This window comes from Opisthorchis viverrini (assembly GCF_000715545.1).
Source record: "Opisthorchis viverrini unplaced genomic scaffold opera_v5_134, whole genome shotgun sequence".
NCBI lineage: Eukaryota > Metazoa > Platyhelminthes > Trematoda > Opisthorchiida > Opisthorchiidae > Opisthorchis > Opisthorchis viverrini.
This window is the reverse complement of record NW_008751778.1, coordinates 475526-491388: the sequence shown is the minus strand read 5'-3', so window position 1 is coordinate 491388 and position 15863 is coordinate 475526. Positions and strand designations below refer to the sequence as shown.

The 15863-nt window shown below is 46.6% G+C and overlaps 2 protein-coding genes across 2 annotated transcripts in view; both read right to left on the bottom strand.

Moving 5' to 3' along the window:
• The window catches only part of T265_06077 (hypothetical protein), a gene marked incomplete at both ends in the record, with an annotated part of 7784 nt that extends 5574 nt beyond the window's left edge, over positions 1 to 2210 (bottom strand). Inside the window, one exon of the mRNA XM_009171255.1 lies at positions 2043 to 2210. The remainder of the gene's footprint in view (positions 1 to 2042) is intronic.
• Positions 2211 to 4127: 1917 nt separating this feature from the next.
• T265_06076 (hypothetical protein) overlaps positions 4128 to 15863 on the bottom strand; it is a gene marked incomplete at both ends in the record, with an annotated part of 21856 nt that continues 10120 nt past the window's right edge. The window contains 3 exons of the mRNA XM_009171254.1: positions 4128 to 4276; positions 6566 to 6743; positions 9242 to 9502. Of these exons, the coding sequence (XP_009169518.1) occupies positions 4128 to 4276; positions 6566 to 6743; positions 9242 to 9502 (588 nt within the window). The remainder of the gene's footprint in view (positions 4277 to 6565; positions 6744 to 9241; positions 9503 to 15863) is intronic.

Below are 15863 nucleotides of genomic sequence, written 5' to 3'. Positions count from 1 at the left end.
TATATATATATTCCAGAACGAGCGACAATCAGTAATCGACCCACGCCATCCAAATGTAACGGCAATGTAGTCAATGTGTCAGAGGCTGACTAGCATGCGGTGGACACCACGTGTCCAAACAGACCGATCATCGCCGCGTTTAGCTATTAGCCGTTAGGGCTTAAGCAGACAAAATAAAAAGATTGCGGTGGACCTCGCTTTCTCGAGATTCTCTCACAAATGTTGCCAGGAGAAAGATGGCTCTGTGCTCTGAGCGCAAATCTACTAGCTGGAAGGTCTATGGTTCGAATCCGACCTCTGTCTCTCGACTTCCCCTGTCCAGGCTTGGGTAACCTGGCAGTATCCAAGCCCTCGTGTTTCCCTCGGGTGGCATGACAGCTAGACATTGGAGGGTGATACAGCTGAACGGCTGACATCTTCGAAACAACTCGTGGGACATGCTCAATCAGGACCACAACTTTCCCGTGCCCTGAGTTTTCGTGATTCGGCAAGAAAGGCATATCTGGGAAGAGTCGACGTCCAACTCAGAAAGTTGTTGGAAAGGAAAAGCTGGGTCCGTTTTAGAACTTTCCAATAAATACGGTAGACCCTGAGCCGGTGCAGCAGGGAGACGTGTGGAACTCGATCAGATGCATTTGACAAGTCGAAAAATGTGACGCCCGATGTGACTCTCTGGCTCGTGTCAATCTGCTTATCAACAAGAACGGCTCCGGAATAACTTGTGCTGCACTGGAGATGCTAAACTGTCGGTAATGAGGAAATTTAGAATGCCCCACCTAAGAAGGCCTCCCACTACCTTGCGACGTAGGCTAATGAGGCCAACAGGCCTATGGCTGTCGAGCGACAATCGGTCACCAGTTTTGTGGACCGGTGTGACAGTCGTTTTATTCCAACCAGAAAGAAAGTTCCCTTTATCCGGCGACAGACGAAACAGCTGGTAGGAATGTTTAGCCAAGCAAGTGATGTTTCAATAGAGGTTTGGGTGCACTTTATCTGACCCGGACGCGCTGGAGGGGCGTCTCATAAAAAAGTTCACGAACACTTGCATCCGTAAGGAGCAAGTTTGTTAGAGGCCGTTCGTAGTTTTGCCCTGAGAAGGTTTGATACGATGAACCTGCTGGAACGGAATACAAGCTTCCATTTTTGAATCGTTTCTGGGTTGTCTCCCCTTCTCTAACGGAGGACTGTTGGCCTGTTTGTTCGGTGGTGTCGCATGCTAGTTAACACTGCAATTTTATTTTTACCAGTCAAGACACTATGATGGCCTGCTTCCTTAGGTTCCGTTGGCAGACTTCTCACACGTCTGAAAAAATGCCAGCTCGTCCTATGGGTCTTCTGTATATACCTTTCTGAAGGATATGTAGACATGGTTTCAAGAAGACTGTGAAAGCTATGGAGCAGCTTTTGCTTCGTTCCACTCAATGTTGGATGGACACTGGATCAGCTTCGTGAATTCTTCGGAGAATGGCCGTAAAACTTCTCTGACAAAGCTGATCGCAGTTCGGGCTGGTTACAGCAGACATACATTCCTGCGGAACCTGCGAGGCAGAGGTCTCGAATGAACGTCGGTCCAGTAGGGGACGAACTCAATAAAATACATAGCGAGCAGTGTGTCCCAAACAAGCCGCAATTATCAGTCAGCCGACAAAGTGTCTTCAATTAGTAACACCCGGGTCCAATATTGATAGCAGCTGACCTGGTCAATATCTGATTGGTGCGTTGGCAGGCTGAGTTCAAGTGCTGTTGCACAACTCGAGCTAGCGCCAGTGTGAAATGTACTCTAGACCCGACGTGCTGTAATGCCGGCAGTTAGAAAGGCGGTCTGGTCACTTTGTACATCTTTTGTTCGGGAAAGGCAAAGCTACTATGAGCGTGTTTATGAAGCTATCACGGAATTACTCAAGACCATACAACACATGGCACGTGCCTGACATTTCGGCTGATTTACATATAAGTATTGGTGATGTATAACCTTGCTTATTTGGCATATGTTCACGAAATGTCTTTCTGTTTTCCGTTATAGAAACTGTTCTGAACCTTACCTTCAAATAATTCCCATCGCCTGCTGCATCCGCGGAGCTTATACTACGCGCCCTATTCGAGTGCGGAAGACTTCGGCCTAGAGTAGCTCGATTCTGGTTTGTCCAGGTTCTGGCCAATCAGGGCAGAGCTCCTTTAGGCCTGAACCCGATTTTGTTGGTTGCTCAAAAGGATGAAGTTAAGCTGACCACTATGGGTAGTCAGTATTCGCACAATGGAATTGAATTTCTGAAAGCTATGACTTATCCCTGATGGAATGAAGCACTCGGGCAAGTGAGTTCAAAGTACCAGTCCATACTTTTGAGCCCGATTTATGCATCCCGGCGTTTCAGCGACGCTGGGAAATTATTCCACGGGGTCTTTCCGCCAGAGGCATGATTGTGTCAGTGAACCATGAAATTTAGTGAGCTGCAAACACATGAATGTAGATTGGATGGTTTCTGGTTTGAGCACATACGCAACAAAATGGAACATTGTGGCACAATATGTTTCACTCCATTCGCGAAGGTTTTGGAGCCAAGAGCATCGTACGGCTAATGGGTTCCACCGTTCACCCAACTAAAATTTTGCGGTGACTTTGAAGGAAATTTTTCAAGATCAGCTAGCATACATTTTTTTGGGCAACTTTTTTCTCATTTCAGGTAGTTATTGCGCGCATAACCTTCCTCTGACGGTTGTTCACGCTGCATCAGTGCCCAGTTCAATGCACTGTTAAACGCTTTTTGTGAATGCCTGCGCTTGCAATCTTACAGCCCCTCGTCGAGTACTTAAAGTTCAGTGCCACGCAATTTTCGCTTGTGCCCCTCAAGTGAAATGGGGCTGCCAAACAACTTTATTGTTATTATTATTAGTAGTATTATTATTATAACAACTCGGACCAGGGAAGCTTGCGCAAAGTCGTCGTCTTGTCTCGGTCCATGAATCTGTGAAGCACACTGGTTGCCTGGGCGTTTTGGAAGTTTCATTGTTGGACGTATCACCTCTGATGTTCTGGAATTGGTTTGATCCGTCGAAAGGCCTCATTTCGTGAATCAGATCGCTGCTCTGGTTGGTCTGTCTGAAAACTATTCAGCTTTGGAGGCTGGTTCATATAACTGAGTGGCTCTCCCGAAGCAAGCTAATTCTGTCCCTGTGTTTTGATCGGTGCGTATCAAATTAGTGATGCATCTTGGTCATATTTTCTTAAACTCCATTAGCCTGTCTCACCTCCTCTAATTCCTTGCTGCGACTGAACTCCACGTTCGATTTGCAAATGCTTTTCTTTGTTGTTTTGAGGTTCTCGCCAGTCAACCTAATTTGTTACTTTTGGTCCGCTCCTCTGGTTACCAACCTCCTTGGACTTCTGTAGGTCCGTAGTTCTCTAGTTTCCAGCAGCTGACAGAGTGGGCCGACAGTGTAACTTAATTCACATGATTCATTTCGCCATATGCCTGGCTTGTGCCGTCAAACCATTTCCTATGGGGATGGAGGCGATTAATATTGGTGATGTCCTTGGATAACGAGACTCTACTCATGAGGTATGGCGAAAATGTTACCCCATCGTCCCACACATTGGTTGCTAGAACCTCTGCCACAAATACTGCCTTTAAACCTGTTCCTCGCCACTTGATGGTGGTTTCTTTTTGCATTCCATTGGGACCTACCAGTACAGTTCATTTGAAGTTGGTGCATATTCCACTTAAACGTGTTCTCTAGATATTTTCTGCTGTCTTCTGATAGGTAATTGTGTTTGCTCACGTGGTTCGTGCCTATTTTTGCCTACATATCATCACAAACGGTCTTTCTTTTGCTTGATACCCTCAGGTTACTTGAACCGGATTCCTCGTTAACCTATTCTGACTCGGGCATGCTTCCAAAGTTTTCTATCAGTGTATTATCCAATAAGCCGAATAAACGTTCCGGGGCAGACTACAGCAGGCAGTATCCGATGGAACCCCGTCTGATGTGCACCAGGGCTCAATCCACATGAGCGGTAGTGGTGGTTTTGGACATCAATATGGTTTCAGGTCTAACGCATCCCAGAGTTTGCATCACTTGCCCCATGCAGGTACACTCTGAACACGCCAACACCCATCTAATAACTTCCCTCACCAGGAGCCCTTTTGCTGATACAAACGAAGGGGAAAATGCATCGCAGCTATCCCTCCAAAAGCATCATAAGCCCCAACCAACCGTATCCACGTTGACACCCCGTCTTCAAAAATCGCCAGCGGTGGATTGCCCTCATCAAAACTACCTTAAATGTGCAAAGAGTATCTTAGTTCCCGCCACCGACCTAATTGACAGGCGCTTGAACCAATACCATTGGATAGTGAGGACCGAAATCACAGTTTCTTAGCCTCTCGCACACTGGAGAAAAAGCGGATGCGTTGTCAGTTTGGTTAACGGAGACCTTGAGCTCGTCGAAGCGGGTAAGTCCTTGGTGGAAGTGTTCTATAGCGTACACTCCCAGAATATGAAACTTGAGGGAGTTTCGCGAAGGAGGTAAGGGGATCAAGGACCAGATCCTTTGTTCTGGTTCTTCATTTTCAGCAATTCCCACTTTTATTGTCATGTGTCAGGCATGGTGTCTCTTGTTTTGCCTTCCTTCGTTTTGCTTTTTCCCGCCGCCTTCAAATTCGAACCATCTGATCTTGCCTCAACAGCAGCCCCTTGGACGCAGAATACATTTTTATGCGCAACCCTTGGGGGTAAAATAAAAACGTTTACGTCAGAATGTTGCATTTCTTTGCATATGTGCTCAGTCCAAAAATTACCCTCATCTGCCGTCACTTTTTTGAGATTTGTTTCAATTAATCTCCTTTCAAAATTTTGAGGGCACATCTGAAGTTCAACTTGCTGTGCTGTAACGCATTTGAAACTCGAATGTATCTGCTTGCCCGTTTCTCATATGACCTTATACGTGCCCCTCTCTTTCTCTCTTCCCCCATTGCAGGTACCACGGACGAATCACCACGGGCCCTGGACAGGGAAGAGTACCCCGCTTGTACACCCCCTAACTGACCTTGACCCGACCCTGACACACCCCCCGCTTCCGGTTTCGGTTTCGCTCAATACACGTGTCGTTACCACACTCCGGCCTTCTCCCTTGTTCCACCCGACCTGTGCGCATGTGTGCTGTGTATACTGTGTGGATTCATTAATACCAGTCCGTATATCTGCACATTTCAGAACTGACGTGTGCCGTCCTCTCGAACGTCGAATACCGCTGACTTCCTGACATCCCACGCTACAGTGCCATGGCTTTGGAAGTGGCACCACATGTGTTTGTTGAGAAATTTTGGGCTCTATCCTTTTCATCCATCAGGGCAGTTGAGAAGGCCTCAAATCAATACATCAAGGATAACCAGGTTCAGCTAAGTTCATTCAGCTGTCTGCTATGATCAAATTAAGCTAATTGATCAAGCATTGCGGACCCCTAGCCGCATGGTAGTCGTGTGCATCAACTAGGTTCGTTGAGCAATCCGCCATGATCAACGTAGATTTCATGTGGCTAATCGATCAGAAGTCGAGGTCTTCCTAGAATGATACGCATCCCATATGGAAAGCTCTGCTGTTTACCAACAAACTTGCACACGGGTTACGGAATTTCAACTTGCAACAGCAATTATCGAACAGAAGTTGGTTTCAGGAATGCACCTCCGCATATTTTGCATTCCCATAGCATGTGTAGGCTTTAGAATGTTCAGGGAAACATTTCAGCCGGAAAACTACCTGAAAGTTCCGTCCATTGTAAGTGGGCCGAAGTTTTCAACAGTTCGCGATATCTTACTACATTAGGTAATGTATTCAGCGATGATGTTTTTTACCTTGATGATTCGCTCGCTTAAACAAATCACTATAGTGGATACTTTTCAATAATACGGGGAAATATACAATATACATAGACATTCTACACCATGAAGTGGCAAGCCTGAAAATGCCGTAGCTTTCGAGAAATCGATCCGACTGTCCGAATACTGAGCGGCGCTTCAGCTGGACAGTTTACCTAAAAGACAAAAGTGATAATGCTTTACGGTTTGTGCTGCCGGTGGATGTGTTGTGAGCAACCTTAGTAAACAACTGAAGCTCCTTTAGACCGAACGTAAATCCCGGGGCGAGCAGCGCCATACCAGCTAGATCGCGCAATAAATCGGAAGCGTGTAAATCTTTTTATGTTTTCCCTGCAAGATAAAAGATGACTCAGTCCTCTGGGAAACCTATTGGAAGTTAAGAAAGCGTTCGTGAGTTAGGTAGTTTTGAAAGCTCATTTAGCTTACTCGGAAGTATCAAGACAAATAACTGGAATGTCGCCGATAAAGAAGCAGAAAAACATCTAGTTTCATTCATCATGGTAGATTTTACAAGAATCCCCTGATTCGAACCGTTTATAAAAACTTTTATGTACTCTTTGAATGACCTGAAGCCCAGCATGACACTTTTCTTTAAAGCAATGAAGTGCCTTGTCCACACGGCTTGTATATTACACTTGTCAAAGAGTGTCAAGGCCGTGGTGCCTAACCTGACCGTGATACTCCACACTTACAGTGGCAAATCATTTCTGCCTGGTGTTTCGTCAGTAGCTTGACGAAGGCGGACTTCACTCCTCTAAGAAGGAAGCAATTATCATACCAATCAACAAAACGGATGGCCGGATATCGCCTGGTGGCTACAGGCCTATTAGTTTGACTAGCTTGCCATGCAAGCTGGTGATGGAACGCATCCTAAGGCGAGCCATCCCAAATCATCGTACTACCAAAAACCTGATATCTCCAGTTCACCACGGATTCTTCCAAAGGCGTTCTTGCGTAACAAACATGCTCGTGTTTAATGGACAGCTTAACCCAAGCCAAGGATGAGGGACTCATATGGGATGCCATATTTTTGGACTATTAAAAAGCATTCAAACGAGTTTTCCGTTCCCGCCACTCCACTAACTCGAGTTTTGTGGGACTCAATGGGAACTTCTACACTGGATTAGGGCGTTGCTGTCAGGCAGAACACAGCAGGTTGAAGTTGGTTCGACCGGCGCTGCTCTCCACCGGAGTTCGTCGAGGCTCGGTTTTGGGACCACTGCTGAGTCTGATATACGTCAACGAACTTCCAGAGGTTCTAACAAGTCCGCGTCCACTTCTTGCGGTCGACTTGAAATCCTGGAATTCGAATGTCAATGCCCTCCAAACGGATGTAGACGCTGCGAAGCAGTGATTATTGGACTGGCACGCGCCCATGCGTCATTTGGAGGGGACTCAGAAATGCCTTTGTCACGCATGGTGAGAAAGAACAGAAGACATCACGATGATAGATGCCAAAAGGATTTAGGTATTTGGCCATCTTCGAATGCGTCCTTCTCATGGAACCATGAAAAATCAGCTCAAAAGGCATTCGCCGTTATACGACGATTCGGTGCGTCTTCTCCAGCATGGACATCAAGATACTCTAAAGTCTAAGTCAGACCGTTTCTTGAGTAAGCCAGCCAGTTTGTCCACTCAGGACGAAATAAGGACGTAGCCATTTTGGGCGCAACCAACAAGCTGCTACAGAAACGGTTGCCGGCCTTAAATGCGCGAATGAGGAAAGGCGTCTCTCGGTGCTTGATCCCCGAAGTACCATCGACTCCTTGGTTTACCCAAAAGGTTGTTCTCCATTGACTCAGCTAAGACACGGCGGGGAAGATTTTCGAGCACAGAGCGCACTCTTCTATTCGGCATTTTTTTCTCATTTTTGGTGGCTGCCACATGGAATAACCTTCCCCTACATCTAGTAACGAGTTCAGCGCACTATTAGACGCTTTTCTACGCGAGTCCTCTCACTAGAGAGCTTACTACCCCTCTCTGAGAACTTAAAGGGCAGTGCTTCGCCATTTTTCCGCTTGCGCCTTTTGGGGGAAAGGCAACTGCTGGAACATAACAAACACACAAAACTTGGGCGGAAGCCTCTACCCTGTGTACCAATCCGTGATCGAAATAAAAGCCAGCCTTTATCCGAGCCAATACGTAGTCCAACGCCATTGCTTCTTCTGGATGAGACCCCTTGGAATATGAAACACTTCGAATTACCTAAATAATTCCGAGGCGAAAATCCGGTAAGCACGTCGCACTGACAAAACGACAAACAAGGCTTGATACGCTTGCGGATTAACCGATTGTAGTGGTGTGAAAGTGCATGCGTCCGGATGGAATCATGTGTTCCAACAAACTGGTGAGGGATCAAATTGCTTCCCGAATTAGGAAAGCCAGGACAGCACCCGCAAACGCTGTTGGCGCGACGCGTGGAGCACCGACCTGACTTCAAATTGGCTGTCGAGAATAGCGGGCACTAGGCTGCGGTTCGGCCCGTCCTACTTAAAGACGCGTCTGCTGCGTGTAGAATATGTTTGATGACCATGTTTGATAGTCGCCTCTGAAACATTGCGCGGGTCTGGTGGACACCACATCAGCAATACTTAGGTACGCCAAGCGGTTTTCAGGAGAGTGCATTATCCTTCGACATATCAGCTGGTCGGACTCCACGAATTACGTCTAATATTCCCTGTGTTAGAGCTATAACCGGCTCAGTTTTTAAATGAAGGAGTCGTGTATGAATTCCGAGGTTGCTGGATATTTTCCTCCGCGGGCCAGCACCAAAGCATATATTCTGTCGAAGCAAACACTAGTTAAAATTGCGCGGGGCATGCGATGGTTTCGGAACACTGCTCGAAGGTCGACTACTAACCGGAGGCCAGCGGCTCCTAATGACCCAGCAACACGTCGACCATCTCATGTAAGGGCTGGGAGAAATGAAGGCATGCCCTTGCTCAGAGCATTCACAGCCCGCCCGCCCCCATAAGGATTCTGGGGCGATTTTTGTAAGGCTCCTTGGTGACCATATAAACGCAGTCGTACTGCTCCCTTCTCGATAAAGAGCCACCCGAAGACGGTGTTTGCCCCAGTGGACGGCGCAGGAGGTAAAGGCCTGACTCTGGAGTTGCACCACCGTCCCAGGAAGTTCACCCAAATTTGTTTGTGCTAGTCTTGAGCTTCAGAGAGCCACACCGTAACAAAATACTCTGCTTTGAGTGGCCCCTGCCGAAAAAGAACAACGAAAAAACCACGAAAGTATCCAGCTTTATGGAAGAAAAATGCAGAGACCAATTCTGAGTAAGAAAAATCAAATCGCCGCACTGTGTTGCAAATAGGCATATTCGACAGGATGTCCACAACACGCAATTAGTCTACCGCACAGTGTTAAAATTGGGCGCCGTCAGATCTAACCGGGATGGGTAGATGCTACTCAGCTGTGATGTAGACTCAGAGTCGATAACCCGGATGGGTCGAACCACCAAACAGTTTGCAGGTATTGTGGACAGCGTAGATGACTCCCTCTGATTTGGGGAACAAGCGTTCTCCAGCAGCCATGCAATGACAGCCTCAGCGAGTTCTTTGCAAAACGCCAGACTTGCTCCCGACACCTCCACCAACAGATCTGTAGTTGATACGCCGAGCTGAAGTGCGCAAAACAATAGAATAGCAGAAGAGATGAAAAATGAAACTTTTGTAGGAAACTGAATGACATAACGCATAAAATAATAATGGAAACATGCAAATCATGAATTTCCAGCACTATTGCTAACCTGTGCAGAGGCGTTAAAATGAACTTGTTGTTCTGTTACAGAAATGATATAGAATGTCGCACATAACCACACATTCATAAGAAGTGTGAAAAGCCGGATTATGAAACGATAAGCGGAACATAGCCAATCATCAGTCCGCTAAAAAAAGGTTGAGTAGATTGTACATGCAGGTCAAAAGTAAAGAAAATACCTGAAGTCGGGTATGATGATTCAGTTCGAAATTTCCAGTGTCAATCGACTGGTGTGTAACTATCCACCATGGGAAGATGAAGCTCCTTATCCCTATCTTAATGTGAAACGCATCTGATTTCGCCGGGATTTGTCCATATTTTTGAGTACGGGAATGATTTCATCATTCTCCTACGCAGCTCTACCGGAAATCATTAAACTGTTCCGATTCATGCACTCAAGCTGGCGTAAGGGTCTTCACACGATATCAGATGATTACCGTGACCAGTCATTCTTCATCCTGACAAAGCACTCTCTTCCTTTGCTGCATTTTATTGTGTGTATGGATTCTGTGGATAGCATAAATTCAAACCATCACGACAGCCATCCGTCCAATCACAGCCTACAACCTATTCATCTTTCACGTGAATGGGGCGACCCGGCGACGACAACCGACCGATTTCCACAGTGTCCAAAATGCAAACAGCCACCATGCTTCACCAAAAAAAAATCAAATCCGCAAGCTCCACCGATGTGGAAAACAAACAGGGTTTCGTTCAGAAAGAGAGTGAATCGGTCGAGTAGTCGAACTCCAGCAGCTGTCAGAGAAGCCGTGTAGCCACCATGACCACCCCGGATAATAAGCGTGTCTTTGACGCAACAGTGCTATAGCATTTGTCCAAGGGTGGTTGAACGTCCAAAAAGTACATTACCGTCAACTGATCGGTGTGCGCGTACACCTTATACCAAGTAAAAAAAGACTGTTCTACTCAGCTAATAACTCCAAAGGGGATGTGTGTTGGTACTATTCCTGTTTACCTTCCCTAATGACAGTGTCCTAAATAAAGCGCTGGGGACGTGATCTTGAATTTTGTATGAGGATATTGTTCTAGCCTTTGATGCTTTAGGCCGTGAGAAGCATGTGAATAAGTTTTCGGACTCGATTCCGTGCTTCGAAGTGCATTCGCACAACACCCATTCCAGATGCAGGACGATGTCGACGAACCAGTAGAAACCCACCTGGGAACTTATCACTGAGGATGGAAATGACCGGAAGATGCACTTAGCTGGACATTCATTATGTACGGACAGGGTGCTCGAGATAGCTAAGTGGCTAAAGCGCGAATTGATTGATTGGAAGATGCGTGGTTCGTATCCAACCTCAGAAGCCCGACTGCTCCTGTCTAGGCTTGGGCGCGCTCACAGTATTTCAGTCCTAGTGCTCCCTTTGGGTGCAGTGGCAGCTAGGCGCTGAAAGGGAGTTACAGTAGAACAGTAATGATGATTATGATAGGCAGGACGGGTCAAGCGACGAATCGGGTGGAAAAGGCCCATGGCGCGAACCGCCACCACTTATAGCACTGCCATGACGTCAACGTGCAATTGGCGCATTAGACATGCAGTGCGCACGCGCTCTGCCACTCTAACGAAACGTGCCATTCCTGTGCCTGATCATGGATGCATGCTGCCCGTTGGATATAGCTGTCAGGACTGATTACATTCACTAACATCGACTTGGCTCCACAAAACCCAGCAAGCCCAAAACGTGACATGAAACTTACGCATGTCTGTAAACCATCTAAAGCAACGCCCGCTTTTCTCAAAACCAGGAACTTCCTGGAAAAAAATGTCCACAGAGCAGAGCTGAAATGTCAACATGTTTACCATCAGACTCCGTCTAATCTCCCGAGAAGGGGGGACGGCGATGATGCTTGTCTAAAGACGCCTGTTGATATGGCAACCTGCAGAAAGAGACGGTAGGACTTCCAGTCGTACATTTTTGGAGCTGGGTCTTAAAGGACGCACGTATCGGACCACAGTGAGGCTGTATTGTTGTACGGTTGTGAGACTTGGCCACTTTGGACAGACTACGATATCTATGAACAAGGTCGGAATTGACTGGAACCAGCGAATTCGCGATGAAATGACCAAGGGATTTTGGTGAAGTAGGCGGTTCTTTACTTAGAGAAAGCATAGAATGCTGCAAGATACGGTGACTGGGCCACGTGTTACCCATGTTGAGAAGAGTGTTGGTTCCCATGCATAAGCCGGAGAGCCGAAGAGAATTTGACAAGGGAGAAGGCCCAGGCGAGAACGAAGAAAAGACGTGAATTCATGGAGGCATGGCACTTCACTGGAAAAGCGATTAACAAACACATCGAAGTCGACCCAGTCTATCGACCACTACAGAACGCAGAGGCGGACAAACTAAAACAATCAGGCTGAGGAAACTACCAAAAATAGAAGCAGTAACCACAGCCAAGCGAATTCGAGGAACAGAGACCACAAACCGGGAACGGACCAATCGAAAACAGACCTAAAACATCACAAAACAGCCATACAGCCAACCAATGGAATACGAGGCAAACAAACCAAAACGCAGACAAGTCACAGTTGGGCAAATGATACTACAAGGAAGGTATATACCAATCAGCTAATCATATGACATATATAAACTCTTCAAAAACTATATAAATTCAGTTGGGCACCCAATCAACTGCACACTGACGATGTCTCCTCGGCTGGGGATGAAACGTTTGCAAACCAAGCTCGGCGAACAGATCAACCAACACCAAGAAAGAAGGGAATGAAGGATATGAAGGAAGGACTTGGTACTATTCGCCTTTCATGTGATTCTCCTTGTGCTCACAAAACGATGTCTGTGGCATTCATGCTGTCAGATTTCATCTGGGCCATCTGAGTGAATGTTGGAAGTGTGCGTGTACCTTGGAATTTTGTGCTGGGTTAGCCCTAGTTCCTTCTAGCTGTTTCATTTTTTCCTTCACATTATAAGTGTTCGGGGGCCAGCCGTCCCTAATAACCGAACAGCACATCATTTGGACGGATGTGCCACGTGCAGGACACGGGCCAAACGAAGACATGCCCTGATTGATCAGAATGCCAGCCAATCCGAGTCAAGCACCTGTGACTCGACGCTTCTCGCCCCCTCACGGAGATTCTGACACGACCTTGTGGAACACACTGTGACTACCCTATAAATACAGTTGTACTAATTTTCCTTTGTCTCCACAAAGGGCTGTGTAGAGCTACCGTGCCCTTTGATATACCATAATGGGCGAAGCAGGAAGTCAAGGGACCGATACAGAGTTGCACTACCGTTCAGCAAGCCATAACAATAAGGCTTTATTCAAATAAACTGATATGGTTGTAAGTGAACAGTCACTGTTCTTCTCTGGTGACGATGCACAATCGTATCAAGTTATACGGCACACAAATCTGATGTCTAGCACCAGTGGCCCTCGCTGTAGCGGACCAATAATGACATATTATGAGACCATAAATCCTGTAAAAAAAATCCGTGTACAAGGATCCCTCGATCAACCCTTATGACAACCAATTTGTCGCACGTTTTGGGCGCGTTGCTCTCTGAAGGAAGCAGCACTGTTGCACGACCCAATCGGTTCGGTTACAGATAAGAGTTACATCGGCGGTAACAGAACGATGAACAATTTAGAACCGACAACCTACGACCAAAATTCCAGGGCTACACTGAATGACGCTCAAAACGTGCACAATCATTTTTTACAAGGTAGTGATGCTTGAGCGTTTCGACAAGTTCCAGATCGAACGGGACCGACGGTGTTTGCGGGTAGGACACCAGTTTACTTACTCGCCCGGCTTCTAGTTGCACACACAGTTTTGGAAACCGCGTACGTTCAAGTTACGTCTCTCTATGTCTTCGTAATGCACTACTCATAAGGTTGCTGGAAATCCGTCGACAGCCTACGACCGATTTAGCCCTTTTTGGGGCTCACCAGGTAGGCGCAGTCCCCGAGTTTCCGTCAAACTTATGTTCTACTTGAAACCAAATTGCACGAAATTAGCGAATACACGCTCATTTGCAAACTAATTCGGTTTTTCGAGGGAGTCACCTGGAACCCAGCTGAATCTCTCGTTTGTGATGTTTTCAGGTGTGTATTCGCTAATTTCGTGCAATTTGGTTTCAAGTAGAACATAAGTTTGACGGAAACTCGGGGACTGCGCCTACCTGGTGAGCCCCAAAAAGGGCTAAATCGGTCGTAGGCTGTCGACGGATTTCCAGCAACCTTATGAGTAGTGCATTACGAAGACATAGAGAGACGTAACTTGAACGTACGCGGTTTCCAAAACTGTGTGTGCAACTAGAAGCCGGGCGAGTAAGTAAACTGGTGTCCTACCCGCAAACAGTCCCTCTAATTTGAGCTGAATTAGTAACCAATTGAACACGGACAAATTGTCCCATACCGACGATTGTCGCACGTGACCAACTCAACGTGGCATTGAATGGTTGCTAACGCTCATTAATACTATTGTTATTCGACAAGTGGTTGAAATCCCAGTGTAACGGTGATGCTACTGATGGGAGAGGCATGCGAGCAGTATGTTTTCTCGTAGATCCCCTATGCGTCTCTTGAAAAGTGAGCTTTCTTACGAAATTTGGGGAGTCGCATTTGCTTGGATTTGAGTAGCAGCCAATGAACATCCAGGAAAGTTCAGGAAGACGCGTTAAACAGAAGGTGGGTGTTCAGTTTTTGAAAACAAGATGCATTTGAGAGTTTTGCCTCCCTGTCCAATAGTCGGTAACTGTTCAGTTGGCATTTTCTAATACATAGCTCCACAGCGAAGGCCTTCTTTTTTCACCACCAGGTCCAAGATATTGATGAGATAATCATCAAGGGCAATCCAAGTGTATTGGCATGGCGCTCGTGAGTTAAGGTATCACATCTGCTTCGGCAATAGCCTCAATGAGACCTTAGCTCACGCAGAAAAACCTCACAACTGTTCATAGACAATAACTATGGCATCTAAATAAGTAGATTGTGAAGGAATTTGGGATGTCTCGTCAGATACCGCTGCGAACTGATCAGAATAACAGTGCTTTGAACTTTGTACACCGGCCCAAGTGGATGAATGGACAGACTCAGAAAATCACGGGGGTTTCATCCCACTCAATTTGTGCAGGCATCGCACAAAAACTGTCCGGATACTGGTTGTCAAACTAGCAAAAAAGATGGCTGATTAAAATTGTTGACAAAACGAGCTCCAATCTCGTTATAACGGAAGTAAAAAGGAGCTAAGTGGCGGTTTGTGTTCTAGAATCAACGACCAAGGTTCCTCACAAACTAATCCACGCATGCAAGACACCAAAAAGTAACCATTTCGAGTATTAGAACCACTGAGGTTAAATAATGAATATATAATAAATAATTATTCATGCCACCCGAAGGAGGTACGAGGGCTGGAACACTGTCAAGTTGTCCAAGCCTAGACAGAAGCAGTCGAGGTGCCGGGTTTGGGTTCGAACCACGGACCTTCCGATCAGCAGGTTCGCGTGATAAACCACCGAGCCATCTTCAGCCACTAAAGTTGGGCAAAAAGATAAACCAAACTGCGATAAACCATTATTTGTCGGGATCACGATAATTACCATTTTGTTGGAATCTTAGAGAGCTATTCAATCATACAGATTTTGTCACCCATTGTTGCCGGTCATCAAGCTGAAAAAATCGTTCATCTGTAACACCCTTTCGGTGCTTGGCTGCCATGCCACCAGAAGGAAGTACGGGGACCAAGAATCTGCCAGGTTTCCCAAGCCTAAGCAGGGGGAGTCGAGAGGCAGAGGTCCGGTGCGAACCACGGACCTTCCGGTCAGTAAATTCGCCCTCTAACCACTGAGCCATCTCGCAGGCTGGCGCAAAAACAACTCGTTCAATACAAACGACAGACTACAACAGACGCACGTTTTGGGTGCATCAGGAAATCTCAGTTCCACTAGTTTTCAGCAGAAACTGCACTTGAATTGATCAATTTCAATGAATAACCAAGAATATGTTCGACCGCCCTATCCAACCGCCTATCATGACCGTCGGAGAGAAACCAATATCCTTGAGTCTACCGTATAAAGGCGATCTGCAGGCGGACATAGTCAATCGCCGCTTGTTCCAATCCTTACAACGCACGTTTCCGGCTGCAGCTCTGCGGTCTTGGTTTACAACAAACCCTTTGCTCAACTTAAACCTCAAAGCCAAGATGCCAGTCCTCACCCAGAATATGGTTGTATATT